The sequence below is a fragment of the Leucoraja erinacea genome, chromosome 37, assembly GCF_028641065.1.
Source record: "Leucoraja erinacea ecotype New England chromosome 37, Leri_hhj_1, whole genome shotgun sequence".
NCBI lineage: Eukaryota > Metazoa > Chordata > Chondrichthyes > Rajiformes > Rajidae > Leucoraja > Leucoraja erinaceus.
The window spans coordinates 10,733,793-10,760,361 of NC_073413.1; the positions used below are offsets into that span (position 1 = coordinate 10,733,793).

General features: G+C 46.5%; 1 protein-coding gene across 1 annotated transcript in view; it reads left to right on the plus strand.

Annotated features, from left to right (window-relative positions):
- Window positions 1–25,874, plus strand: part of LOC129713958 (serine/threonine-protein phosphatase 6 regulatory subunit 3-like) — an 88,858-nt gene extending 62,984 nt beyond the window's left edge. Inside the window, exons 17-24 of the mRNA XM_055663378.1 lie at window positions 2,468–2,601; window positions 4,228–4,346; window positions 5,595–5,757; window positions 7,473–7,582; window positions 10,675–10,858; window positions 11,658–11,783; window positions 15,528–15,626; window positions 25,798–25,874. Of these exons, the coding sequence (XP_055519353.1) occupies window positions 2,468–2,601; window positions 4,228–4,346; window positions 5,595–5,757; window positions 7,473–7,582; window positions 10,675–10,858; window positions 11,658–11,783; window positions 15,528–15,626; window positions 25,798–25,801 (939 nt within the window). The 3' untranslated portion in view covers window positions 25,802–25,874. The remainder of the gene's footprint in view (window positions 1–2,467; window positions 2,602–4,227; window positions 4,347–5,594; window positions 5,758–7,472; window positions 7,583–10,674; window positions 10,859–11,657; window positions 11,784–15,527; window positions 15,627–25,797) is intronic.
- Window positions 25,875–26,569: the final 695 nt, after the last annotated feature.

The window sequence follows — 26,569 nt, forward strand, 5'->3', positions numbered from 1 at the left end:
TCCAGAGAACCGGCCTTCACTGGAATTTAGAAGAATGAGAGGGAATCTTATTGAAACATATAAGATTATTAAGGGTTTGGACACGCTAGAGGGAGGAAACATGGTCCAGATGTTGGGGGAGCCCAGAACCAGGGGCCACAATTTAAGAATAAGGGATAAGCCATTTAGAACGGAGATGAGGAAAAACTTTTTCACCTAGAGAGTTGTGACCCTGTGGAATTCTCAGCCTCAGAGGGCGGTGGAGGCGGGTTCTCTGGATGCTTTCAAGAGAGAGCTAGACAGAGCTCATAAAGGTAGCGGAGTCAAGGGATATGGGGAGAAGACAGGAACGGGGTACTGATTGTGGATGATCAGCCATGATCACATTGAATGGCGGTGCTGGCTCGAAGGGCCGAATGGCCCACTCCTGTACCTATTGTCTATTGATGGGCCAAATAGCCTAATTCTGCTTCTAGAACTAATGAACATGTCTACAGTTTAGTTCATTGTCACGTGTACTGAGGTACCGTGAAAAGCTTTTGTTGCGTGCTAACCAGTCAGCGGAGAGCCAATGCATGATTACAATCGAGCCATTTACAGTGTACAGATACAGTGTTAAGGGAATAACGTTTAGTGCAATGTAAATCCAGCAAAGTCTGATCAAGGATAGTTTGAGGGTCACCAATGAGGTAGATAGTAGTTCAGGATTGGTCTCTAGTTCTGGTAAGATGATTCAGCTACATGATAACGTTTGGTGCAAGGTGACGTCCACACTGATCAATGCAAGGGTATATTTCCTCAGTTGCATTGTAGGCCCCCCTCGGTCATGACTGACCATGGGTGATGCATCCTAGATCTTCTTTTGTGTGGCGTGCACAGCCTAAAGTTGTTGGACAACTTGTTCTATTTGATCTTCCGTTTGTGCACGTTGAGTTGATTGCATTAGTCGAAACAGGGCGGACCACGTGAAGGTTGCAATCTTCCCACCCCGTGCATCCTGGTTGATGGCTGCTTGCTCCAAACCTCGGCTGGAGCAGCATCGCTTGATGCTGTAGAGACCAATGCAGTTGCTTGTGGCTGAAGAGACTCAGCTGCAAGTGTTTTGTAAATGATCACTGCATGACTGCAAGCCCCGGATGATGAAAGACTTCAAGTCGTTCAACTACAGAGGCTTTCGTTAAGCTTTGATGAGGTCTCCATAGCAATCAAGAGGATAAACCTCAAAGTCATTTGTATCCTACCCTCATTAACCAAGATGTAGCTTTCAATTTAGTTCCAGCATCTCGCCTGTGCTGTTAGGTAGTGGAAATTACAGCAGAAGCTTAATGAGTTACTGGGGGCAGGTTGGTGCGTTGATTCATCAGTGAGGATGATGAAATCTGGAATCAATTAGCAAGTGATAGCGTTTATCCCAGTAATAAACAACAGCCTCACTGCTTCATTAAAAGACTTTTGCAAAGTAATACTGGAATGCAAGAACGATCACCTTTACAACAGAGCACAAAGTGCTGGGGTAACTCAACGGGCCAGGCAGCATCTCCGGCCAATCTGAAACATCACCTATTCATGTTCTCCAGAGATGCTGCCTGATCCGCTGAGTTTACAGAGTTTTGTTGAGAGATACAGTGCGGAAACAGGCCCTTCGGCCCACTGAGTCCACGCCTATCATAGATCACCCGTACACAAGTTGTGTGCTACTCCATCATACCCAATTTACAGAAGCCAATTAACCTACTCTGAGTTACTCCAGCACTTTGTGTCTCAACTAATTAAGAATTTTTCTGTTGCTGCCCCGGCACTCTGGAACACCTTGCCGCTGCAGATCAGACAGGCCCCTTCACTGTCCATCTTTAAATCCTCCCTAAAAACTCACTTTTATTCACTGGCTTTCGACACTGGCTGAGACATTGTTCCTGTTTTAGTGCTTTTAATGTCTTTTAATTTTTTACTGTTTTTATAGTCTTGTCGTCTTAATGGTTTTAGTAGTTTGTAATAACTTTTTGTTGATTTCCCATGTACAGCACTTTGTGGTAACTGATGTTGTCTAAAAGCGCTTTATAAATAAAGTTATTATTATTATTAAGATAATCCATTCACTCAATATTACCTTTATTTTGCATAATATAACTGAAATATGCTAGCCAATCTGACAAGTTCCGAATCACTCCCCCCCCCCCCCCTTTTTTCCCTCTTGCTGTCACTGAAAACCTATTCCCAACAGTCGCCCATCCACATTCTCCAGAGATGCTGCCTGACCCGCTGATTTACTCTGAAAGGCCTCTTGATGTCAGGGATTATGGGGAGAAGGCAGGAGAATGGGGTTTGGGAGGGAGGGATAGATTACCATGTTTGAATGGTGGAGTAGACCTGATGGGCCGAATGGCCTAATTCTGCTCCTATCTCTTATGAACTCTTTGTGTCCTTTCGTGTGTTAACTAGCATCTGCGGTTCCCTTTTGTCCAACGGTTTTCTCCGCTTTGCTTCTCAGCCAAACACCAGTCTGTTTGAGGAGTGTTGGAAGGAGCGGATAAGGCCGTTCAACGACGACGAAGGCTCCGACGAGGATGAAGTGTGGCAGGAAAAGGACCTGCACTTCGCCGCAGATGCCCAGCGCGTTCCCAGGTATGGTGGGGAGCTTGTGAGCCCGAGCTAGAGTCGTGCAGCGTAGATACTTCGCCCCAAGCCGACCAACATGCCCCAAGAAGGGTTTTGTCCCGAAACGTTGCCTATTTGCTTCGCTCCATAGATGCTGCTGCACCCGCTGAGTTTCTCCAGCTTTTTTGTGCCCCATCTACACTTGTCCCACCTGTCTGCTTTTGGCCCCGATCCCACTAAACCTACCTTATCTATGTACCTGTAAAGAAGTTGCAACAGTACCTGCCTCGACTACCTCCTCTGGCAGCTCGTTCCATACACCCAACTCCCTTTGTGTAGGGAAAAAAAAAGTTACCCCTCGGTTTTCCCATTAAATCTCCCCCCCTCCCCCCTCACCTTTATCCCTAGCTCTCTCACCTTCCATTTCTGAGCCATTCTGTCAGCTCCAACGACCATTCTGTAAACACACAAAGCCGCCTGCACAAGCTTAGGCTCAGAGGTTGTCCATTTGACAAGCCTGATATTCCCTCATTCACAGTCTGTTGGGGCATCGAGTGTGAGAGTCAGCCAGTCGCGATGCAGCTGTGTAAGACGTTTGGTTGAGCACATAGCACACAGCACAGGAACGGGCCCTTCGGCCCACAATGTTCGTACCAAACCTGATGTCAAGTTAACTCTCCATCCCCTTCCCAGTTCTCCCAATAGTCTTACTGTCTCCGACTACATTCTATCTTTGTCCCGCCCCCCCCCTCCCCTGACATCAGAAGGGTCTCGACCTGAAAAGTCGCCCATTCCTTCTCTCCAGAGATGCTGCCTGTCCCGCTGAGAAAGGGGCAAAGTTTGGGCTAAGATGGCTGGGCAAAGTTTTTAACACAGAGTCTGGTTAAGATAGAAACAGTAGTGGCATTTACTGTTTTACTGTCCCTTTTTTATAAATCATGTTTCTCTGGGCATCTAAATTTCAGTTGTTTAAGTTATGACAACGGATGGAAGCTGCATCCCAAATCTTGTTGCACCTATAATAATAATAATAACTTTATTTGTTAAGCACCTTAAAAACAACCAAAGCTGACCAAAGTGCTGTACAGAAAAAAGAAAACAAGCAAGACATCATAAAACAGGCAGAACAACAGAACATACAACTAACACGAGGCGCATAAATTACATACAAAAATCCAAACAATAAATTAAAAAACATAAAACACAAGTACGAACAACGCAGCAAAACCAAGCAAATAAAGTTAATAAACAATTCAACACCTCACTGGTCTACAAAGGCCATGGAGAATAGATATGTCTTCAGGAGTGATTTAAAAATCACTATGTGCAATGACAATAAAAGATATGATTATTATTTGAGAGACTTTTAGAAGAGCCATGGATTTGCAGGGAATGGAGGGATATGGATCACGTGCAGGCAGAGGGAACTGGTTTAATTTAGCAAGGCGTTTGGCATCAGGCTTTGGCACAGACATTGTGGGCTGAGAGGCCTGTCGCTGTCGCTGTGCTGTTCAATCATGGCAGGTGACGACCGGGCAGCCATTTCTCCCAGCAAGTCACATCTTAGCTGAGACCACCGTCGCTGGTTGAAGAATTTCTCCCAGCATTTCATTTTACTTCTGCCAGAATCAGAGAAACATAATGTTGTTGCAGGAGTTCAGGGAGTACGGACAGTGAAGGAAGCAGAGACTCCGAAGAGGACGAAGATGAAGAGGGGGGACAGACTGCTATAAAGCCCACGGACTCCAGGATGGAAATAGACCCAAACAAAGGTACTTGAACAATGGGGCTTGTAGTTGATTTACAATACAATACATTTTATACAATACGATTTACAATACAATACTTTTGCTCTGGTATTTTATTTCATTCACGTTTAAACTATAATGTTTTATTATTAATATTTAATGTTTTATGTGTCATTCTTAATTGTTACTGTATGTCGTGTTGTTACTTGCGGGCGGAGCACCAAGGCAAATTCCTTGTATGTGTACATACTTGGCCAATAAACTTTTTCATTCATTCACTCAATCGTATTTTATTAGCCAAGTATGTTTTGAAACGTACGAGGAATTTCATTTGCCAAGTCAGTCACACAAATAAAAAGCAACACAAAATACATTTTAACATAAGCATCCAACACAGTGACTCCTCCACATTCCTCAGTGTGATGGAAGGTGAGAAAAAAAAGTTCAATCTCTTCCCTTCCTTGTTCTCCCGCAGTCAGAGGCCTCGAGCCTTCCGTGGACGGGGCGATCTTACTCCTGTAGCCCACCGGGTGGGGGATCTCAGCTCCCTCGAGCCGGCTCGGGGCTGATCAAACTATACTGGAGCTCCCGACTCGGTCTCTCCCGAGATCGCGAGCCCTTGATGTTATACTGGAGCATGACAGACTGTTGGTCATGGAACCAAGCTTGGGATATTCTAAAGATAGACACAAAAAAGCCACAGTTTAAGAATAAGGAGTAAGCCATTCAGAACGGTGACGAGGAAACACTTTTTCTCACAGAGAGTGGTGAGTCCGTGGAATTCTCTGCCTCAGAGGGCAGTGGAGGCAGGTTCTCTGGATACTTTCAAGAGAGAGCTAGATAGGGCTCTTAAAGATAGGGGTATGGGGAGAAGGCAGGAATGGGGGTGATCAGCCATGATCACATTGAATGGCGGTGCTGGCTCGAAGGGCCGAATGGCCTACTCCTGCACCTATTGTCTATTGTTTATAAAAAGCTGGAGTACCTCAGCAGCTCAGACAGCGTCTCTGCAGAGAAGGAATAGCTGATGTTTCGGGTCGCAGCCAATCATCACCTATCCCTTTTCTCCAGAGATGGTGTCTGTCCTGCTGAGTTGCTCCAGCTTCTTGTGTCTATCTTCAGTTGAAACCAGCGTCTGGAGTTCCTTCTTACACTGGGAATATTCCAGTTCACTGGGCACTGTTTTTCATTCGGGGAGTCATATCTAATGTTGCCAGTGTTACCAAATACGTATCTAATGTGTTACCAGTAACGTGTTGCTTTGATCTTCAGAGGCTGGGTGGACAGCCAACTTCGATGCACCTTTGACTAACAGTGGTGGGAGCCAGGGTTCGGTGGACGGTGGCTTCAGTGCGTGGGACAGCCCAGAACCCACAACCTCCCTGCCTCCGATAGAAGGATGGGCCGTGTTTGCCAGTTTTGCCTCTCAGGCTGGGTAAGTGTTGCAACTACACAAGGAAACCATCCCCCCCCACTTGTCTTCTCCGTTTCTTCCCCCAGTGGTTTTGTTTCATGTGTCTGCTCAGATCGTAGCATTGATCCGATTGACCAAGAGGGTTCTTCCAGGAAAGATTGTTAAGGGCTTTGACACGCTAGATGCAGGAACCATGTTCCCGATGTTGGGGTAGTCCAGAACCAGGGGCCACAGTTTAAGAATAAGGAGTAAGCCATTTAGAACAGAGACGAGGAAACGCTTTTTCACACAGAGAGTGGTGAGTCTGTGGAATTCTCTGCCTCAGAGGAGGCCGGTTCTCTGGATGCTTTCAAGAGAGAGCTAGATAGGGCTCTTAAAGATAGTGGAGTCGGGATATGGGGAGAAGGCAGGAACAGGGTACTGATTGGGGATGATCAGCCATGATCACATTGAATGGCGGTGCTGACTCAAAGGGCCAAATGGCCTACTCCTGCACCTATTGTCTATTGATTGGGTTAACACACGATGGCGGCACTGTACTCACTGGAGTTCCAAAGGATGATGGTGGGGGACCTCATTGAATCTTGCCAAATAGTGAAAGGCCTGGATAGAATGGATGTGGAGAGGTTGTTTCCACTGGTGGGAGAGTCTAAAACCAAAGGCCTCTTAATTAAAGGACATGTCTTTGGAAAGGAGATGAGTTTCTTTCGCCAGAGGTTGGTGAATCTGTGGAATTCTTTGCCACAGACTACTGTGGAGTGTTAATGGATGTTCTTTAAGGCAGAGACTGAAAGATTATTGATTAGTTCAGGTGTCAGGGGCTATTAAGACAGGAGAATGGGGCTGAGAAGGGCAAATAGATCAGCCATGATTGAATGGTAGTAGACTTGATGGGCCGAATGGGCCTAATTGTGCCTCTGAGGTTATTCCAAAAACGGGGTTAAATTTCAGCAATTGTCGTCACCCAGTTTAAAATTTTGTAGTCACACTGCTAAAAAAACAGGAAGAACATTTTCCAGGAAGAACATTTTCCTGTATGAGCATGAGATGGCACATTTCATCGTACAGTTTAACGTGACTGGGTTGAACTCCTGACCTATGCTGCAACACAAGCACTATCTGCTTCCACCCCTAACATGACTGCCATTCATTCACCACAGCTGTTTTACAATAATCCACCCGTTTAGATTTCACACTGGCACTGCCCCTTAAGAGCCTGTCCCACTTATGCGGTTTTTTTTCGGCGACTTACCGCGGCACCCGTCATAGTCGCAGCAGGTTCCCGAAAATTTTCAACATGTTGAAAATCCAGCGGTGACCAGAAAAAGGTACGACTATTTGGGCGACTACTCACGACCAAATAGGCATCACCACTCTCGTACCGGTTTGTTGGCTAATTAGCTCGGTGAAATTGTTCCGTGTGTGTGTGTGGGATAGAACCCGTGCACGGATGATGTCTGGTTGGCGCGGACTCGGTGGGCCGAAGGGCCTGTTTCCGCGCTCCATCTCTAAACTAAACTAAAAGATTGTGGTTCGACCTTGATAGTCTAAAGCCCGCCAGAATGACTATCCATTTTGATTTACAACATCTGTCACTTTTTGTATTTTTGGGAATGTTTATACAGACAAACAGAGGCAGAACAGAGTAGCGGTGGGAGTGCTTATTGGTTCTGCTGGGAAGAAGCGCGAGTGGAACCCATCCAAGCTTCAGTTAATTGGAATTAAATTTCTTCCAGCCCCTCTGGACGCTTGCGAACAAACTCTCCTGTGTCTATGGAAACAAATTCCGCTCCAGCCGATGAGCTCCAGAGCAGTGGTGACGGACATAGCAAAGCGTCAGAAGAAAGTGAGTATCAACAGGACATCTTCACGGTTGCACATTTCGGGATTACCGAGAGTTTGCATGCTGCTTTCTTGTTCCTAAAGGACCTGTCCCACTTACGGGATTTTTTTCGGCGACTCGCCGGCACCCGTCGGGTCTCTGAAAATTTTCGAAGTGTTGAAAATCCAGCAGCGACCAGAAAAATATACGACTCTTTGGGCGACTACTCACAACCATACGGGCCCCGCGTGTCGATATGTCGCGGGGTGAGTAGTCGCCCAAAGAGTCCCACCCTTTTCTGGTCGCCGCTGGATTTTCAACATGTTGAAAATTTTCAGAGGCCTGCTGCGACAATGACGGGTGCCGGCAGTCGCCGAAAAAATCGCGTAAGTGGGACAGGCCCTTTAATATTCCAAGGAATTACCGATGTGCCTCAACCGGAGTTTTTCTTCCTTTCTGATTAAATTGAATTTTAAATTGGGTTACTCAAAGGTGAACGATCGACACTGATTTCCTTTTGTGCCTGAAGCTTATTTTTAGTAGCTTGAATAAAATGTACTATTTTCTAAATGAGAATTTTAGACCTAATTCAATGGTGCTTTCATTGTCACGTATGCAAACGCTCACAGTGAAATCCTTTTCCTACACAAAGTCTGGCACAGTATTCCCATCCATAAGCACATCCTTGATTAGCAAGTGTACAGAAATAGTCTTTCCCCCGCACAATATTCTTCCCCCGCACAATTAAAGCATGGAATAATCTTCACCCTACCATAGTTACCCAACCAGATGCAACTACATTTAAGGTAGCTGTTTTTGTTCCCAATAACCCTTTCTGACTTGTCCTCCCTCCACCACCTCCAGTTTAAATTCCATTTGGAATATTTTGGAGGAGCAAGAAACCAAGAACAAGACCATGTTCGTGTCATGTACTTCCTTATGGGCAGAGGCGTCGTCAGGAAGGATCACCTTGGACTATGAGTCCTTTGTGTGACTAATGCACGATACAAAACTGCGACCAGGTGGATTGTGCTGACGAGTTCAGTAACTTCCCCTTTGCAGTTGCTCAATCAACCCGCAACTTTGCGGGTTGTAAACGGACAGACCCCTGGGTCTTATCGTCAGAGCGTCAGAGCATCAGACCCGGATGCTGAATCATTTATTGGGTTGAAAGGGGACTGGGAGGGTACTTGGAGCAGATGCAAAACACCGTCCATTCAGTATTGAAGCTGTGTGGTTACCTCCGGCAATGCTGGTTGCAGAACAACGAGCATTGGTAATCATTGCAAGGCCATTGAACCCACTTTTCCCCCTCTCCTTTGTCGCCTCCCCTCCGTCTGAAGAAGGGTCTCGACCCAAAATGTCATCTATTCCTTTACTCCAGAGATGCTGTCTGGCCCGCTGAGTTACTCCAGCTTTTTGTGTCCATTCCCACCTCTCCTCCCTTCTATCTACACAGGACCGCGCACGCACACACACAGATACACACACACACAAGCACACACCCGCGCACACACAAACACGCACACACGTGCGCGCGCACACACACACACACCCCACAAACACACACACACACACACACACACACACACACACACACACACCCACACACACACACACACACACACACCCCACCCACGCGCACACCCAGACACACACACACACACCCACACACGTACAAACGCACACACACACCCGCAGACACACACACACACACACACACACACACACACACACACACACACACACACACACACACACACACACACACACACACACACACACACACACACACACACACACACACACACACACACACACACACACACACACACACACACACACACACACCCACACACACACACACCCACACACACACACACACACACACACACACACACACACACACACACACACACACACACACACACACACACAGACACACACACACACACACACACACACACACACACACGCGCGCACGCACACACACACACGATGGGTTGTTGATGATTTAGTTTGATCTCTCAGCCCCCTCGCTGCCCTCTCACACGTGTGCAGGTGCTGATGCCAAGACCCGGTATCTGTCACTGTCCACAACGCTGCGCCATCTGTGACATAGTAGCTCTTTGATTGAGGGTGGACAGATATATCTATAACCTTATAACCATGAAGATAATGCACACTAATAATTGAAGCTGGGGCAAGAGTATTATGGCAAAGGAATAAAAAAATGCATCACCTGACTAATTTAAGCCGAGCTGTCTTGGCTCAGGAGATTAAGAGCTTGCCGACACTAACCCAGGAAAATCTAAATTTGATGCACAGTCTGTGCCCAATTATATAACCGTGGTTAGAATAATAAGAGCGTGCAAAGATTACTGTAGACCCGACTGGGCCAGAGAGATGATAAATCAGGCATTATTCATAAATGTAATGACTATACGACGTGCTCTCCTGGGGACATTTCCAAAAGAAGTGCAGTAAAGCTGTGATGCAGTCTGTTCTTGTACAGAGCTGCCAACACTCACTGCTCGAGGGACTGACAGCACCCGATCATTCTGGGATCGGACCCCCTCAAGGTGGTGGAGCTTCAGGGGGTGGCGCAGCGTTAGAGTCGCTGCCTCACAGCGCCAGAGACCTAGGTTTGATCCTGACTGTGTGAAGATTGTACCTTCTCCCTGTGTCCGTGTGGGTTTTCTCCGGGTGTTCCAGATTCTAGGGGCTAGTGGAGTCAAGGGCTATGGGGAGAAGGCAGGCACGGGTTATTGATAGGGGACGATCAGCCATGATCACAATGAATGGCGGTGCTGGCTCGAAGGGCCGAATGGCCTCCTCCTGCACCTATTTTCCATGTTTCCTCGCGCACCCCAAAGATCGTAGGTTAATTAACTACAGTAAAAACGTCTCCAAATTCCTCCTGCACTCCAAAGACGTGCAGGTTCGTCAAAATTATATATTGTCGCTAGTGTGTAGAATAGTACGGGGTGATCGCTGGTCGGCGCGGACTCGCTGGGCCGGAGGGCCTGTTTCCACGCTGTGTGTCTAAAGTCGAAAGGGAAGAGTGTTCAAAAGCACTGACATTGTTCAATCTTGTCCCCGCGTTGACTGTGCAGAGTCTATGGGCGGGCTGAGCAGCGGAGAAGACGCTAAAGTGCCAGACGCCACAAAAACGGGTATGACGTCACACGCCGACACGGAGAAACCAGCAGCGGAAAACGCGGCGATTCTCAACGGCTCGGTGCCGGAAGCGGTCTTGCCCCCTGAGGTGAACAATGCAGAAGCTAAAACACGCACAAGGTAATTGTGAAATGTTATATTGGGCTAATTGCATTAAACAATCCGAGTTACTGAAATCCATGTATCATAGCTTTAAGATAGTTATGGAGAAAGAAAGTTGAATTCCAAATTAAGGCAAGGGCAACTTTAGTGAGTGCAAAAAGTTTAACAAAGAATAGACTTGGAAGAAAAGAGAAAACTATTGGGAAGAAGTTTTGACTATTTAAAAGGGAATTCTGTGGAATTCATTGTCACAGGCGGCTACTGGGTATTTTTAAGGCAGATATTGACCTGATTAGAAACATAGAAAATAGGTGCAGGAGTAGGCTATTTGGCCCTTCAAGCCAGCACCGCCATTCAATATGATCATCCAAAATCAGTACCCCGATCCTGCTTTCTCCCCATATCTCCTCATTCCGTTAGCCCTAAGAGCTAAATGTAACTCTCTCTTGAATACATCTTGAGTACGGGTGTCAGGGGTTATGGGGAGAAGGCAGGAGAATGGGGTTGAGAGGGAGAGAAAGATCAGCCATGACTTGAATGGCGGAGTAGACTTGATGGGCCGAATGGCCTAATTCTGCTCCGAGAACCTGTGGACTTATGGAAGAGGCAGGTTCCACTTGAACACTTCCAATTAAAACATTTACTGTGCAATGTTGTTTTGCTTTTAACTGCTCAAGCACTTACTATGCACTTGTGATATTTTATTATTAATCACTATTGAACAAATGTCACAATTATTTGGTTTCCGAAAAAAGAGATTAGGAAGATGACATTCCCGTTCCTTAGCGAAGCTGACTTGTCTAAATCTCTTGTGCAGTGAGGAAGAACTCTTAACTACCTCCGAAGATGGACCTACTGCAGGAAATGTACGGGACAGCTGTGAGGCCTCCAAAGCTAATCCAGTTGCCCCCCAAGCTTCAGAATGTGAACGGCACGAACAGAGGTATGAACTTAGTACATCAGGGGGAAAGAACTCGGGAAATGTCAGCAAGCTTGTGTTAGAGGCAGGCGTTAGCTACTCGATTATTACTTATTATACACACTGAGTGCCGGCACTGCCTCAGTCTCTGCCTCAGAGGGAGGTGGAGGCAGGTTCTCTGGATGTTTTCAAGAGAGAGCTAGATAGGGCTCTTAAAGATAGCGGAGTCAGGGGATATGGGGAGAAGGCAGGAACGGGGTACTGATTGGGGATGATCAGCCATGATCACATTGAATGGCGGTGCTGGCTCGAATGGCCGAATGGCCTACTCCTGCACCTATTGTCTATTGACTGTTGAGTTGAGGTTTTCACAGTGGTAGAGTTGCTGCCTCACAGCACCAGAGACCTAGGTGCTGTTTGTGTGGATTTTGTCCATTCTCCCCATGACCACGTTTCCTCCCCCCACACTCCGAAAACGTGCAGGTTTGTAGGTTAATTGGCTTCTGCAAATTGTCCTGAGTGTGTAGGATAGTATTAGCGCACGGGATGATCGCTGGTCGGCGCGGACTTGATGGGCCAAAGGCCTGTTTCCGCGCAGTAATCTAAGTGAGTTACTAACAACCTTCCATCAGGATACGAGTAGAAGTTTTTGAATATTTGGTTGTCGGGAAGTTCTGGGAATCCATTTTTTTCCCCGAATGCGGTTTGCAATTGTCCAGCAATGCATAGGCTAATCGGGTTGATGCAAACACTGATTAAGGTCATGTTTAACTCATTTTAAAACTTCCTTCTGGAGAGGTAATTGGTTGTCAGACTATTACAGAGAATGTATACAAGATTTCCTGATGGTATTTGGTACAGTGTCACGGGAGAGTTAGAAAAATTCAGCCATGGTGTGAGGCAATGCAGCGGCACTAATAGAAAGTGAACCTGACTTCCTAACGCAGAAATACATCTGGTAATGCTGTTCATAACTGGGGAAAGGTTAGACCAGGTACACTTTTGGTGTAGACAAAAGTGCTGGGGAAACTCAGCGGGTGCAGCAGCATCTATGGAGCGAAGGAAATAGGCAACGTTTCGGGTCGAAACCCTGAAAGGGTTTCGGCCCAAAACGTTACCTATTTCCTTCCTGAAGGTTTTCGTCCCAAAACGTTGCCTACTTCCTTCGCTCCATAGATGCTGCTGCACCCACTGAGTTTCTCCAGCACTTTTGTCTACCTTCGATTTTCCAGCATCTGCAGTTCCTTAGAAGCATAGAAACATAGAAATTAGGTGCAGGAGTAGGCCCTTCGAGCCTGCACCGCCATTCAATATGATCATGGCTGATCATCCAACTCAGTATCCCGTACCTGCCTTCTCTCCATACCCCCTGATCCCCTTAGCCACAAGGGCCACATCTAACTCCCTCTTAAATATAGCCAATGAACTGTGGCCTCAACTACCCTCTGTGGCAGAGAGTTCCAGAGATTCACCACTTTGTGTGTGAAAAAAGTTCTTCTCATCTCGGTTTTAAAGGATTTCCCCCTTATCCTTAAGCTGTGACCCCTTGTCCTTGTCCTTGTCCTTCTTAAACATACTGTTGGTGTAAGTATTAGGTCAGTTTGAATGTCTTGTATGTAAGAATCATTTGGAACTGGACTGGGCTACGAAACTATAAATGAACTCACAATAAGAAAAATGGTAGGAAAGGCCTGAAATTCTTGACTGGAAAGTTTAAAATGCTTTTGTTCACTGTTTCGGTTTGATCTAAGTATTTTCTTCTGAGGGTGAATTAGTGGCGAAAGATTTGTAATGTAATGTCAACACAGAGCAAGGTGTTCAGTTACTTCGCAAGTGGCATTGGGGGGATGTTTTATCAAAGGAAGTGGCTGAGGTGGTTATTTGGAGAACATTGGATAAATGAGTTTGAGCCCCACCCAAGAGATTTGTGAACACAATCTACGCTTACATTTCAGTGTTGCACTGGGAGACACCAAGGCCCCATCTAATTATGTAGGAATGAACTGCAGATGCTGGTTCAAACCGAAGATAGGCACAACTAAGGTGTCAGTAACTCAGCGGGTCAGACAGCATCTCTGGACAAAAGGAAAATGTGACGTTTCGGGTCAATAGACGATAGGTGCAGGAGTAGGCCCTTCGAGCCAGCACCGCCATTCAATTTGATCATGGCTGATCATCCCCAATCAGTACCCCATTCCTGCCTTCTCCCCATATCCCCTTGACTGCGCTATCTTTATGAGCCTCATCTAACTCTCTCTTGAAAGTATCCGGAGAACCGGCCTCCACCGCCCTCTAAAGCAGAGAATTCCACAGACTCACAACTCTCTGTGAGAAAACGTGTTTCCTCGTCTCCGTTCCAAATGGCTTACCCCTTATTCTTTAACTGTAGCCCCTGATTCTGGACTCTCCCAGCATCGGGAACATGTTTCCTGCCTCTAGCGTGCCCAAAGCCTTAATAATCTTATATGTTTCAATACGATTTCCTCTCATCCTTCTAAACTCCAGAGTATACAAGTATACAGGGTTGAAGATAGGTCGCGACCCGAAATGTCACCTATTCCTTTTCTCCAGAGATGCTGTCTGACTCGCTGAGTTTCTCCAGTTTTTTGTGTCCCATCCAATTATGGCATGGTGGAGTTCTTCCACTCTCCCTACTAATATTTAATCTTCAAACAGCATCACTTTGACACTTCAGCTGAGACTGGTTTATTTACTTTGTTTCGGGCGCTTTGTTGAATTTTTTTGTGTTTTAAAACTTATCGAATAGTGAAAGGCTTGGACAACTTACCGAATAGTGAAAGGCGTGGATAGAGTGGATGTGGAGAGGATGTTTCCACTCGTGGGAGAGTCTAGGACTAGAGGTCACAGCCTCAGAATTAAAGGATGTTCCTTTCGGAAGGAAATGAGGAGGATTCTTTAGTCAGAGGGTGGTGAATTTGTGGAACTCTTTGCCACAGAAGGCTGTGGAGGCCAAGTCAGTGGAAATTTTTAAGGCAGAGATAGATAGATTCTTGATTAGTGCAGGGGTTACGGGGAGAAGGCAGGAGAATGGGGTTAGGAGGGAGAGATAGATCAGCCATGATTGAATGGCGGAGTAGAGTGGATGGGCCGAATGGTCTCATTCTACTCTTTCCTCATGACGTTACTCCTATCACTTCTGAATAGCATTAACTGACTTACTCTGGAAGGTGATGTTGGAAATTGAGACAGATGTACAGTACTCTGCTGCCAACTTCTGGCTTGTTCTAAGATTAAACACTTCTAATACAATTTTTAGATCTGCAATCTGTGTAGGAAGTTAAAATATTTATTCTGCGTCTAGTTGTGAAAATGGATGAGTTTGATGGAAAGGAATCTGAGAAGATCTTTCAATTCCTGAGCCTGTCAATGGATATTTTTAAGGCAGAGATAGATAGAATCTTGATTAGTGCAGGTGTCGGGTGTGATGGGGAGAAGTCAGGAGAATGTGGTTAGGAGGGAGAGATAGATCAGCCATGATTGAATGGTGAAGTAGACCTGATGGGTCGAATGGCCTAATTCTTCAGGCTGAAGAAGGGTCTCGACCTGAAACGTCACCCATTCCTTCTCTCCAGAAATGCTGCCAGTCCCGCTGCTGTTACCCCAGCAGTTTGTGTCTATCGATAGAAGATTCCTTCTACCTGGCTGGTCATTGGCTTGGCAAGGATCAGGGAGGTGGGTGCATTTAGTTAGTGGGTGATCTGTTCCTTTAACCCCACACCCTAATGACTTGGTTTCTGTTGCAATTAGCACATCAAAGGCATCTGATGACGAGGCGAGGAGTCAGAAGACGTTCTCTCCGGTTTTAAATGGTGCAGTGGATGAAACGTCAGCAAAAACGGAAACCAAGTGAGTTTGGAGTCACCTGCCCCAATCAGCATAGTGATTTAATTATTTTGTTATCAACTTATTCTCATGAGAGTGGTGGTTGTAAATTACGTCAATAGGCAATAGGTGCAGGAGTAGAGGCCATTTGGCCCTTCGAGCCAGCACCGCCATACAATGTGATCATGGCTGATCATCCCCAATCAGTCTTCTCCCCATATCCCCTGACTCCGCTATCTTTAAGAACCCTATCTAGCTCTCTCTTGAAAGTATCCAGAGAACCTGCCTCCATCGCCCTCTGAGGCAGAGAATTCCACAGACTCACAACACTGCGTGAAAAAGTGTTTCCTCGTCTCCGTTCTAAATGGCTTACCCCTTATTCTTAAACTGTGGCCCCCTGATTCAGAGAACCGGCCTCCACCTGAGGCAGAGCATTCTACAGACTGCCTGGCCCAGAACTGCTCATCTCTGTGCACCCTATGAGTGCATCATTAGACTTTAGAGGGCCTTTTTCCGTACTATAGACTTTAGAGATACAGCGCGGAAATAGGCCCTTCAGCCCACCGAGTCGGTGCTGACCAACAATCGCCCCCGTTTTCTAACACTGTCCTACATACACAATTTTACTGAAGCCAATTAACCTACAAACCTGTACATCCTCAAAATGTGAGAGGAAACGGGAGCACCCGGAGAAAACCCACATAGTCACAGGGAGGACGTGCAAACTCCGTACAGACAGCACCCGTAGACAGGATCAAACACGAGTCTCTGGCGCTGTAAAGCAGCAATTCTACCGCTGCCCAGAACTCAAGAAATGTTTTAATTGGATCCAAAAGCAAAGCGTAGAATGCCATTCTGCACGTTGAGCTGTGCCAAATTGTCTTTTGAATGGCAGTACGATTATTTTTACTCCCTAGTTTAATCACATTTATCATTATTTTCCATTAAATAGTTTTCCAATCCACTTTAGAATTTGTTTCCATCATCCTATATCATCAGTGCATTGAAAGTCATAATCAATATTTGCATAAGCTCTTCCTTATCTTGCCTCTGTTTATTTCCTGGTTGCACACATTTAAAGCGATGTTCTTGTCGTTACTTCACTCGCATTAGTTACTTTGGTTTTCAGGTTTTTCCTTTTAACTTTATCGTGTAGACGAGGATTTCAGCTCACCCATTCAGTCCATGTACCTGTCGGAATGGACAGCACATGCTGGTTCGCACCGAAGATAGATACAAAACGCTGGAGTAACTCAGCGGGTCAGGCAGCATCTCTGGTGACGTTTCGGGTCGAGATCCTTTTGCAGTGAGCAGTCTGAAGAAGGGTCTCGACCCGAAATGTCACCCATTCCTTCTCTCCAGAGATGCTGCCTGTCCTGCTGATTTACGACAGCATTTTGTGCCTATCTTCGGTCCATATATCTCATAGAGTTATAGAGTGATACAGCGTGAAAACAGGCCCTTCGGCTCAACATGCCCACGCCGGCCAACATGTCCGATCTACATTAGCCCCACCTGTCCCAGCGTTTGGCCCTTATCCCTCCAATCCTGTCCTATCCATGTACCTGTCTCACACCTCCTCTGGCAGCACGTTCCATACACCCACAGCCCTCTGTGTGGAAAACGGTACTCCCCAGATTCCTATTAACTCCTTTCCCCTTCACCACAAACCTATGCCCTCTGGCCCCAACTTTCCCAATCATGATTTTATACACCTCTATAAGATCACCCCTCATCCTCCTGCGCTCCTAGGACTAGAGTCCCAGTCTACTCAACCTCTCCCTAAGGCTCACACCCTCTCGTCCTGGCAACGTCCTCATAAATCTTCTCTGTACCCAAAAAGAAGGGTTTCGGCCCGAAACGTTGCCTATTTCCTTCGCTCCATAGATACTGCTGCACCCGCTGAGTTTCTCCAGCATTTTTGTGTACCTTCGATTTTCCAGCATCTGCTGTTCCTTCTTAAACAATTCTCTGTACCCTTTCCAGCTTGATAACATGCTGGATAACATCAGTTGTCCCGCAAGCCTGGGGCTGATGCATGATTTGGTAGCATGTGACTGGCTAGGTGGGGTCATTGTTCGTGCAAGGATCAGTGTTTGGGAACCATTTCATCATCAGATTTATAAATGACACCGAAGATGCGATAGAAAGCCAGGCAGATTGTAAGCCAGAGGGGATCTTATAGAAACTTACAAAATTCTTAAGTGGTTGGACAGGCTAGATGCAGGAAGATTGTTCCCGATGTTAGGGAAGTCCAGGACAAGGGGTCACAGCTTAAGGATCAGGGGGAAATCCTTTAAAACCGAGATGAGAAGAACTTTTTTCACACAGAGAGTGGTGAATCTCTGGAACTCTCTGCCACAGAGGGTAGTTGAGGCCAGTTCATTGGCTATATTTAAGAGGGAGTTAGATGTGGCCCTTGTGGCTAAGGGAATCAGGGGGTATGGAGAGAAGGCAGGTACGGGATACTGAGTTGGATGATCAGCCATGATCATATTGAATGGCGGTGCAGGCTTGAAGGGCCGAATGGCCTACTCCTGCACCTAATTTCTATGTTTCTATGTAAGAGGGTGAAATGGAAGCCTTACATAGCAGGTCGAAAGATCCAATGTGCTTAGCTCTGCAGAATTAATTGCAGCGTCAGCAATTGTAAGATCACCCAGTGAAAAATAAAAGTACCATCATTGTATAAATTGTGAAAAGCTAGAAGCATTGGAAGCCCCCCCCAAAAATAAAAAGTGGAGATGTGCTCTTGTTTATTAGAGGAGCTTGCCTAGATAGAAAATATAATCAGAAAAGCTAACGGAAGGCTAGCCTTTATACGTGGAGAAGCAGAGAACAAATGAGGAATTGTTTAGCTGCAGCTGTGCATTACATGTTGGTGCCACACTGGAAGCTTTGTGAGCGTCCCCGGGCACCATCCCGTGGAAAGGAGACATTTCCCTTTATTTGAATTTCAAGTTTAGTTTAGAGATACAGCGCGGAGACAGGCCCTTCGGCCCACCCAGTCCGTGCCGACCAGCGATCCCCGCACACTAACATACGGACAATTTACAATTATACCAAGCTGACTGACCTACAAACCTGCCATCTTTGGAGTGTGGTGGGGGGGGAGAACACACTGGGAAGAACGTACTAACTCCCGGCAGACAGCACCCGTAGTCAGGATGGAACCCGGGTCTCTGGTGCTGCCAGTGAGAGCAACTCTACCGCTGAGCCACTGCACAAAGGTCCCTACACAATGATAGTTCAATTATTGCCAGAGATCACACAATGGGAGTTTAAATTCCAAGCATTTAGATGGGGTTTCAAGATATTGTGCAACTGGAGTAAATAGACAAATTTGTTTTTTAAAAACTGATGCTGGAGCTGATAAATGAAAATGCTGAACACATTTACCAGGTCAGCCGGTTTCCCTGGAAAGAAAAATACAGTAAAACTTTTCGACTGACTGTTCAGAAGGGGTGAGAGATGAAACAAAAGGATAGTTTAAAGTTGCCTAATAGGTGTTGGGAGGGGTGGGTGTGGCATAGCGTATATCTGAAGATGGACACAAAATGCTGGCGTAACTCATTTTGGGAGAAAAGGAATAGGTGACGTTTTGGGTTGAATATCTTTGATCGGGTGAGGCCATGTGTTGTAAGGATCACCTACGTTAATGGGGCAGCTGCAATGTGATGTGCAGCAGTAGAGTTGCTGCCTTATGCCCCTGTCCCACTTAGGAAACCTGAACGGAAACCTCTGGAGACTTTGCGCCCCACCCAAGGTTTCCGTGCGGTTCCCGGAGGTTGCAGGTGGTTGCCGGAGGTTGCAGGTAGTGGAAGCAGGTAGGGAGACTGACAAAAACCCCCGGGAACCGCACGGAAACCTTGGGTGGGGCGCAAAGTCTCCAGAGGTTTCCGTTCAGGTTTCCTAAGTGGGACAGGGGCATTACTATGCCACTGACCCGGGTTCCATCCTGACCACGGGAGCTGTCTTCACAGAATTTGTCCTTTCTTCCCATGACCTGCGTGGGTTTTCTCTGAGATCTTCGGTTTCCTCCCACGCTCCAGAGACGTGCAGGTTTGTAGATTAATTGGCGTTGGTTTTTAAAAAAAAATGTAAATTGTGCCTCGAGTGTAAGTCAGTGGCAGTCTACGGGGTGATTGTTGGGCTAAAGGACCTGTTTCCGCACAGTGTCTTTAAAGTCTGCTGTGGGTCACGCCTGGCAAGTAATGCTGTGCTGATGGAGCGAGCACTGAGCCAATGTCACAGGTGAATTACTCGCAGTAACAAGGGGTTTGTTTACAGGCCAGCCCAGAGCTCACAGAAGAACATGTGGTCTGATTACCTCAGGCAAGGTGAGAGGTGAAACGTTTAAAGGAGAATATGCGGGTCACCTTTACTTTTCATAGAGTGGTGGGCATCTGCAACACGCTGCCTGTGGAGGTGGTGGAGTCATTCACAAATAGAGGAGTTTGACACAGGTTCAAGGTGAAGGGGAAATGATTGAACAAGAATCTGAGGGGTAACTTTTTCACACAAAGGGTGGTGGGTGTAAGGAACGAGCTGCCAGAGGAGTTTAACACCGGTTCAAAGTGAAGGGGGAAAAGATTGAACAATAATCTGAGGGGTAACTTTTTCGCACAAAGGGTGGTGGGTGTAAGGAACGAGCTGCCAGAGGAGGTAGTTGAGGCTGGGACTATCCCAACGTTTAAGAAACAGTTCGATAGGTACATGGATAGGACAGGTTTGGAGGAATATGGACCAAATGCGGGCAGGTGTAGCTGGGACATGTTGGCCGGTGTGGGCAAGTTGGCCTGCTTCCACACCGTATCACTCTATGACTCTATGACAAGATAGGCACACGGATAAGGAGGATATTGTCTGCCTGCCTGCAGCTAAAGATTAGTTTAACCTGGCATCATGTTCAGCATGGACATTATGGGCTGAAGGGCCTGTTCCTGTGCTGTACTGTTCTATATTACATTCCCTTGTACAATGTTATTGTACCATCTCCAAAGCTTCAGGTTATCCACCAGTTTAACGGTCTAATTTGACAAAGTCTACTTTTATCTTTCTCGCTGTTTTTGTTTCATTTGTAAAATTATATTTTAGACAATCTGGTGTTGTTTTTGAGTTTTTCTTTGTATTTCACTCTAGTCTGAGAGACTGCCATTCATTCACCACAGCTGTTTTACAATAACCCACCAGTTTTGTTTTCACACTGGCACTGCCCCTTAAACATGTTGAAAATCCATCGGCAACCAGAAAAAGGTACGACTCTTTGGGCGACCACTCACGACCATACAGGCATCACATGTCGACATGGTGAGTAATTGCCCAAAGAGTCGTACTTTTTCTGGACCCGCTGGATTTTCAACATGTTTAAATTTTTCGGCAACCTGCTGCGATTATGATGGGTGCTGGCAAGTTGCCGAAAAAATCGCCCAAGTTGGACAGGCCCTTCAATCTCTTGCGATTTAAATTAGCTGCTGGCGAGCCTAATGTGTGGCATATTATCAATTGACTTTTAATATTCCATCAATGTTTGTGTTGCCATGGTCCCTTCCCTCCACACCCTACAATCAAATAATTACTTTAATCAAACACCATTCTCCTCAAGATAGACACAAAATGCTGGAGTAACTCAGCGGATCAGACAGCATCTCTGGAGAAAAGGAATAGGTGACATTTCGGGTCGACTTCAAACTCGACACGAAATGTCATCTATTCCTTTTCTCCGGTGATTCCGTCCGACCCGCTGAGTTACTCCAGCACTTTGTGTTCATCTTTGGTCTAAACCAGTATCCTACCATTCTCCTCTAAATCTGTTCTGGATCTCATTTGTTGGTCTCTACTGGGCCTAGAGCTTGTTTACGTTGCACTGGACTATTGTAGCGCCTTTCACAGCACTAGTGATCAATTGGCCCGCTGATCGTGTCCAAGTTTGTCCTCTTGTTTTGAACAAACTTGGGGTATTTTTCAAAGATCTTTTTCCTTGCAATTTTAATTCCTTGATTTCAATGGTTCGGTGGTTCTTTCTATTGTCACGTACACCGAGGGTTCAGTGAAATACCTTTTTCGCAAATAGATCAGTACGACCGTTGCCATAAGTATAGAAAACCCCTAATTATTGACCCTATGCAAAGAAACAGCCCACTGAGTCCTTATACAACGGCACCATTTTATCAACACATCACAAATAGACACAAAATACCGGAGTAAGTGGAATAGACAGCATCTCTGGAGAGAAGGAATGGGTGACGTTTCGAGTCGAGACCCTTCTTCAGACTGAGAGTCGGGGGAGGCACAGAGATAAGGAAGTGTAAGGTGTGAAAACGAGACATCAAAGGGGATGCAGTTCAAGGAAAATGTAGAATAGATCATTGTTAGCTGGGAGAAGGTGACAACGAAGTATGCAGAGATAAAATTTAACCCAGGCAGACTGGTCTAAGAACTGGGGTGGCGGAGGGATGGAGAGAGAGGGAAAGCAAGGGTTACTTGAAGTTAGAGAAGTCAATATTCATACCGCTGGGTTGTAAGCTGCCCAAGCCAAATATGAGGTGCTGTTCCTCCAATTTGCGCTGGGCCTCACTCTGACAGTGGAGGAGGTCCAGGACAGGAAGGTCAGTGTGGGAATGGGAGGGGGAGTTAGCACCAGGCAACCTGTGGCAGCTGCTCTTCTGAACAATACTAATGACACCTCAGAGAAAAGGTTATAATATTTGTATCGTTTCCACATTTATCAATTAAAATTACCCAATTACTTTGCCTCCATTGCCGTCGGTGGCAATGAATTCCACAGATTCACCACACTGAGTAAAGAAATTCCCCCTCATCTCCTTTCTGATAGGTACGTCCTTTTATTCTGAGGCTGTGGCCTCTGGTCCTAGACTCTCCCACCAGTGGGAACATCTTCCCCACATTCACTCTATCCAGGCCACTGTTGTCATCTCTAGTCTTTATATTTTATTATTTTTGTAATCACTCACCTCACCTGCAACTAGTAGCCCTGTCCCACGGTCCGAGTTCATTCCAAGAGCTCTCCCGAGTTTTTAAAAAATCAAACTCGTGGTAAGCTCGGAGAATGAACGTAGCGGGTACGTCGGAGCTCGGGGACGTCTCTTAGCGGCTCGTAACGCTAATGGCAGGTACTCGGGAGGACTTGCAAACGGCAGGTAAGCGCGGGAAGACTGGTGAAGATTTTTCAACACGTTGGAAAAATGTCCACGAGAGCCCCGAGTACCGACGAGTGGCCATTACTGTAAATCTCTGAGTTGGAATCAGGGCAAACTCAGGCGAACTCTTGGAATGAACTCGTACCGTGGGACAGGGGTTTTACTTTTAGATTGGTATATCTCGGTCCCTTCCTGTCACAGACTGTTTCCAATTCACAATATTGATAGCTTTAATCTTTCCCAACTGCTGAATTACTGCAGCATTTTGTGTCTACCATTGACATCCTTCTAGTTTGTTTTTCTCTGCTATTTACCATCTTGGTGCTTTGCTCTCTTGCCCGTCGGTACCTATGTTACCCAGTTATTAAAGTTGTGGTCCCTGTGTGGTTCAGAGGAAGACCCCCCCTTTATAGATTCAGATCTCCCTTTCCCCAGTATTGGTGTTGGTGGTCCATGAATTCAAAGTTGCTTCTGCCTTATATAAGATTATTAAGGGTTTGTTGAAACATATAAGATTATTAAGGGTTTGGACACGCTAGAGGCAGGAAACATGTTCCCGATATTGGGGGAGTCCAGAACCAGGGGCCACACACAGTTTAAGAATAAGGGGTAAGCCATTTAGAACGTAGACGAGGAAACACTTTTTCTCACAGAGAATGGTGAGTCTGTGGAATTCTTTGCCTCAGAGGGCGGTGGAGGCAGGTTCTCTGGATGCTTTCAAGAGAGAGCTAGACAGAGCTCTTAAAGATAGCGGAGTCAGGGGATATGGGGAGAAGGCAGAAACGGGGTACTGATTGTGGATGATCAGCCATGATCACATTGAATGGTGGTGCTGGCTCTCAGGGCCGAATGGCCTACTCCTGCATCTATTGTTTTCCTTTGTCCTGCCAATGTAATTTTTACTGACTGAACCCATCAGTCATAGTTTTCAGGCTTTCAATTGACCTCTCCTAATCCCTGTGACCTTTCACTGACATCTGCTTTGAGTCTTTCCCATGGTAAGGGAATTACAAAATCGGAGGACATAGGTTTAAGGTGAATTGGGATAGGATTAATATGAACCCGAGGGGAAACTTTCTAACTCGGAGGGTGGGGGGTGCATGGAACAAGCTGCCACAGGAGGTAGTTGAGGCAGGTGCTATAACATAGTTTAAAATACACTTTTTTTTTTTTTTTTTTTTCCTTTTTTTTTTATTAGAAGTAAGTACAGTCATATGGCTCCAAAGTGCCTAATATATATTTTCATAATACACTTGAGCAGGTACACGGACAGGAAGGGTTTCGAGGGAATGTGCAGGAAGGAACTGCAGATGCTGGTTTGAACTGAAGATAGACACAAAATGCTGGAGTAACTCAGCGGGGTCAGGCAGCATCTGTGGAGAGACGGGATGGGTGATGCTTCAGGTCGGGACCCTTCTTCAGACTAGTTGGGAAACGAGAGATATAGAGAGATAAAGAACATTGAATGAAAGATGTGCAAAAAAAAGTAACGATGATGCAGGAAGCAGGCCATTGTTAACTGTTTGTTGGGTGAAAACGAGAAGCTGGTGCAACTTGGGTAGGGGGGAGAGATGGTTGGCGGGGCATGAAGATTGCTGGCAGATTGAGTATCTATTACCCTTTCCCTATTGACCTGCATAAGGTGGTAATGAGCCACCTTGAACCACTGTAATCCTCCTGGTGAAAGGGCTTCTCCATGCTTTTTGGGTGAGGGGTTCCAGGATGTACACCCACACACATCTAACAAACAGCATTTAATATTTCCGTCAGTGGGTGCTTACCCGTACTGGAGGTGAGGTTCTCTTGCATCTTGGATCCTTATCTGCCTGGTGGTGGAAGCTTTAGGTGGTGGAGCTTGCTTGGTGGGTGACTGAGTCCTATAGTGACCACACATTTCACTGTACCAGTTGGTACACGTGTCGAATACATACATGTCTCTTGTCTCTAGATCTAATCCACAAAGCACTGGTGATGGCTTGTGGTAAGTCCCTACGCTTGAAGTTAGGTTTCTAATCAAAACGCCTGACTCCTCCTCAATACTGTGTAGGAAGGAACTGCAGATGCTGGGTTACACCGAAGACAGACGCTAAAATGCTGGAGTAACTCAGCGGGACAGGCAGCATGTCTGGAGGGAAGGAATGGGTGATGTTTCTGGTCGAGATCCTTCTTCAATCTTACATCGCCTTCCCCTCAGCCAACAATGAATCGTTCTATCTTTCCTTCATCATCATCATCATCTGCATTGATCTGACTTTTTCACACCTCACCCTTCCATATCTCTGGTTTCCCTCTCCCCTGGCTCTGGTCTGAAGAAGGGTCTCGACCCGAAACATCACCAGAGACGCTGCCTGACCCGTTGAGTTACTCCAGCACTTTGTGGCTGTCCCTGAGATCAGACTTTGATCAGTCTGAAGAAGGGTCCCGACCCCAAACATCACCTATCCATGTTCTCCAGAGATGCTGCCTGACCCGCTGAGTTACTCCAGCACTCTGTGTCTTCCCCTGAAATCTGTGGTGTTTTAACAGGCAGCTCATACCCTGCAGACCCTCACCCCAGCAAGAGTCCAGGAGGGACCACCAGAGGTTCAACTTAAACCTTTCTGTTGATGTTGTTATATTCTCTCCTCCTCGTAGTTAGTACTGCGGAGTGAGTGTGTGTGAATGGACAGAGGAATGTTCCCTGTTGTGAGTCCGATAGGATTGTAAAAGGGATGAATGCACTCTCTCTAATGCCAGCGATGGGGCTGGGCTGGTAGTAAACTTCTTTAATGTATCTACTCGGTAAAGATGAACCGTGGCCTCCAGATATTTATAGGTCCTCATCACCTCCCCTCAGACCACAAACACAATTAATTAAACAAAAACGCTCTGTGGGACCAGCAGCATCTTTCACGTTGCCCTTTCTGATCATGGACCGCTAGGAACAATTCAGTGTGGAGATTTATCTTTGCAGGGAACAATGCAGGTTGAATGTTAGGTGGAACTTGAACCTGTCTGTTCATTTTCTTTCTTTCCTCTCTTCTCTCTCCTCCTAGGTAGCACTGCGGAGGGCGACGAGGAAGGTCCATCTCGGTGCATCGTTGAATGAAAGCCCCCCCCCCCCATCTCTCCCCCCTTCCCCCCCCCCTCCCCCCTCTCTCTCTCCCCTCCTCCTCCCCCCCCCTCTCCTTCCGGACCGTAACCCCACTCCAGTTTGGGAGCTGGTCTCTTCACACTCTGTCACCCGCTGGAGAACGGCAGCGAAAGCCGACAAGACTTCACCTTCCCGGGACAACCTCTTGGCCGCACTGAATCGACAAAACAAACAAGGGGGAGGGGTGGGGTGGGGGGGGGGGGGGGGGGGGGAGAATGAGGTTGGGGGGGGGGGGGGGGGGGGGGGGGGAAAAGAGTTATTATAAACCAGCAATACAATATATATAACTCAGCTCATGGAATCTAAGGAAATGTTTGTTTATAACTGTGTGCGTGTGTGTGTGTGTGTGTGCGTGCGCACGTGTGTGTGTGTGTGTGTGTGGACAGAGGGATGTTCCCTGTTATGAGTCAGATAGGGTTGTAAATGGGATAAATGTACTCTCTCTAATACAGGACATGGGGTTGGGATGGTAGGTTAAAAAAAAAAATAATTGACTTGGTAAAGGTGAACTGCTGGCCTCCAGTCCTTATAGGCCAACACCATCTCCCCCCTCATACCACAAACACAATGAATTAAACAAAAACGTTCTGAGGGGCCAGCAGCATCTTTTTATGCTGTCCTTTCAGGTCCTGGACTGTTAGGAACAATTTAGTGTAGAGATTTATAATTTGCTT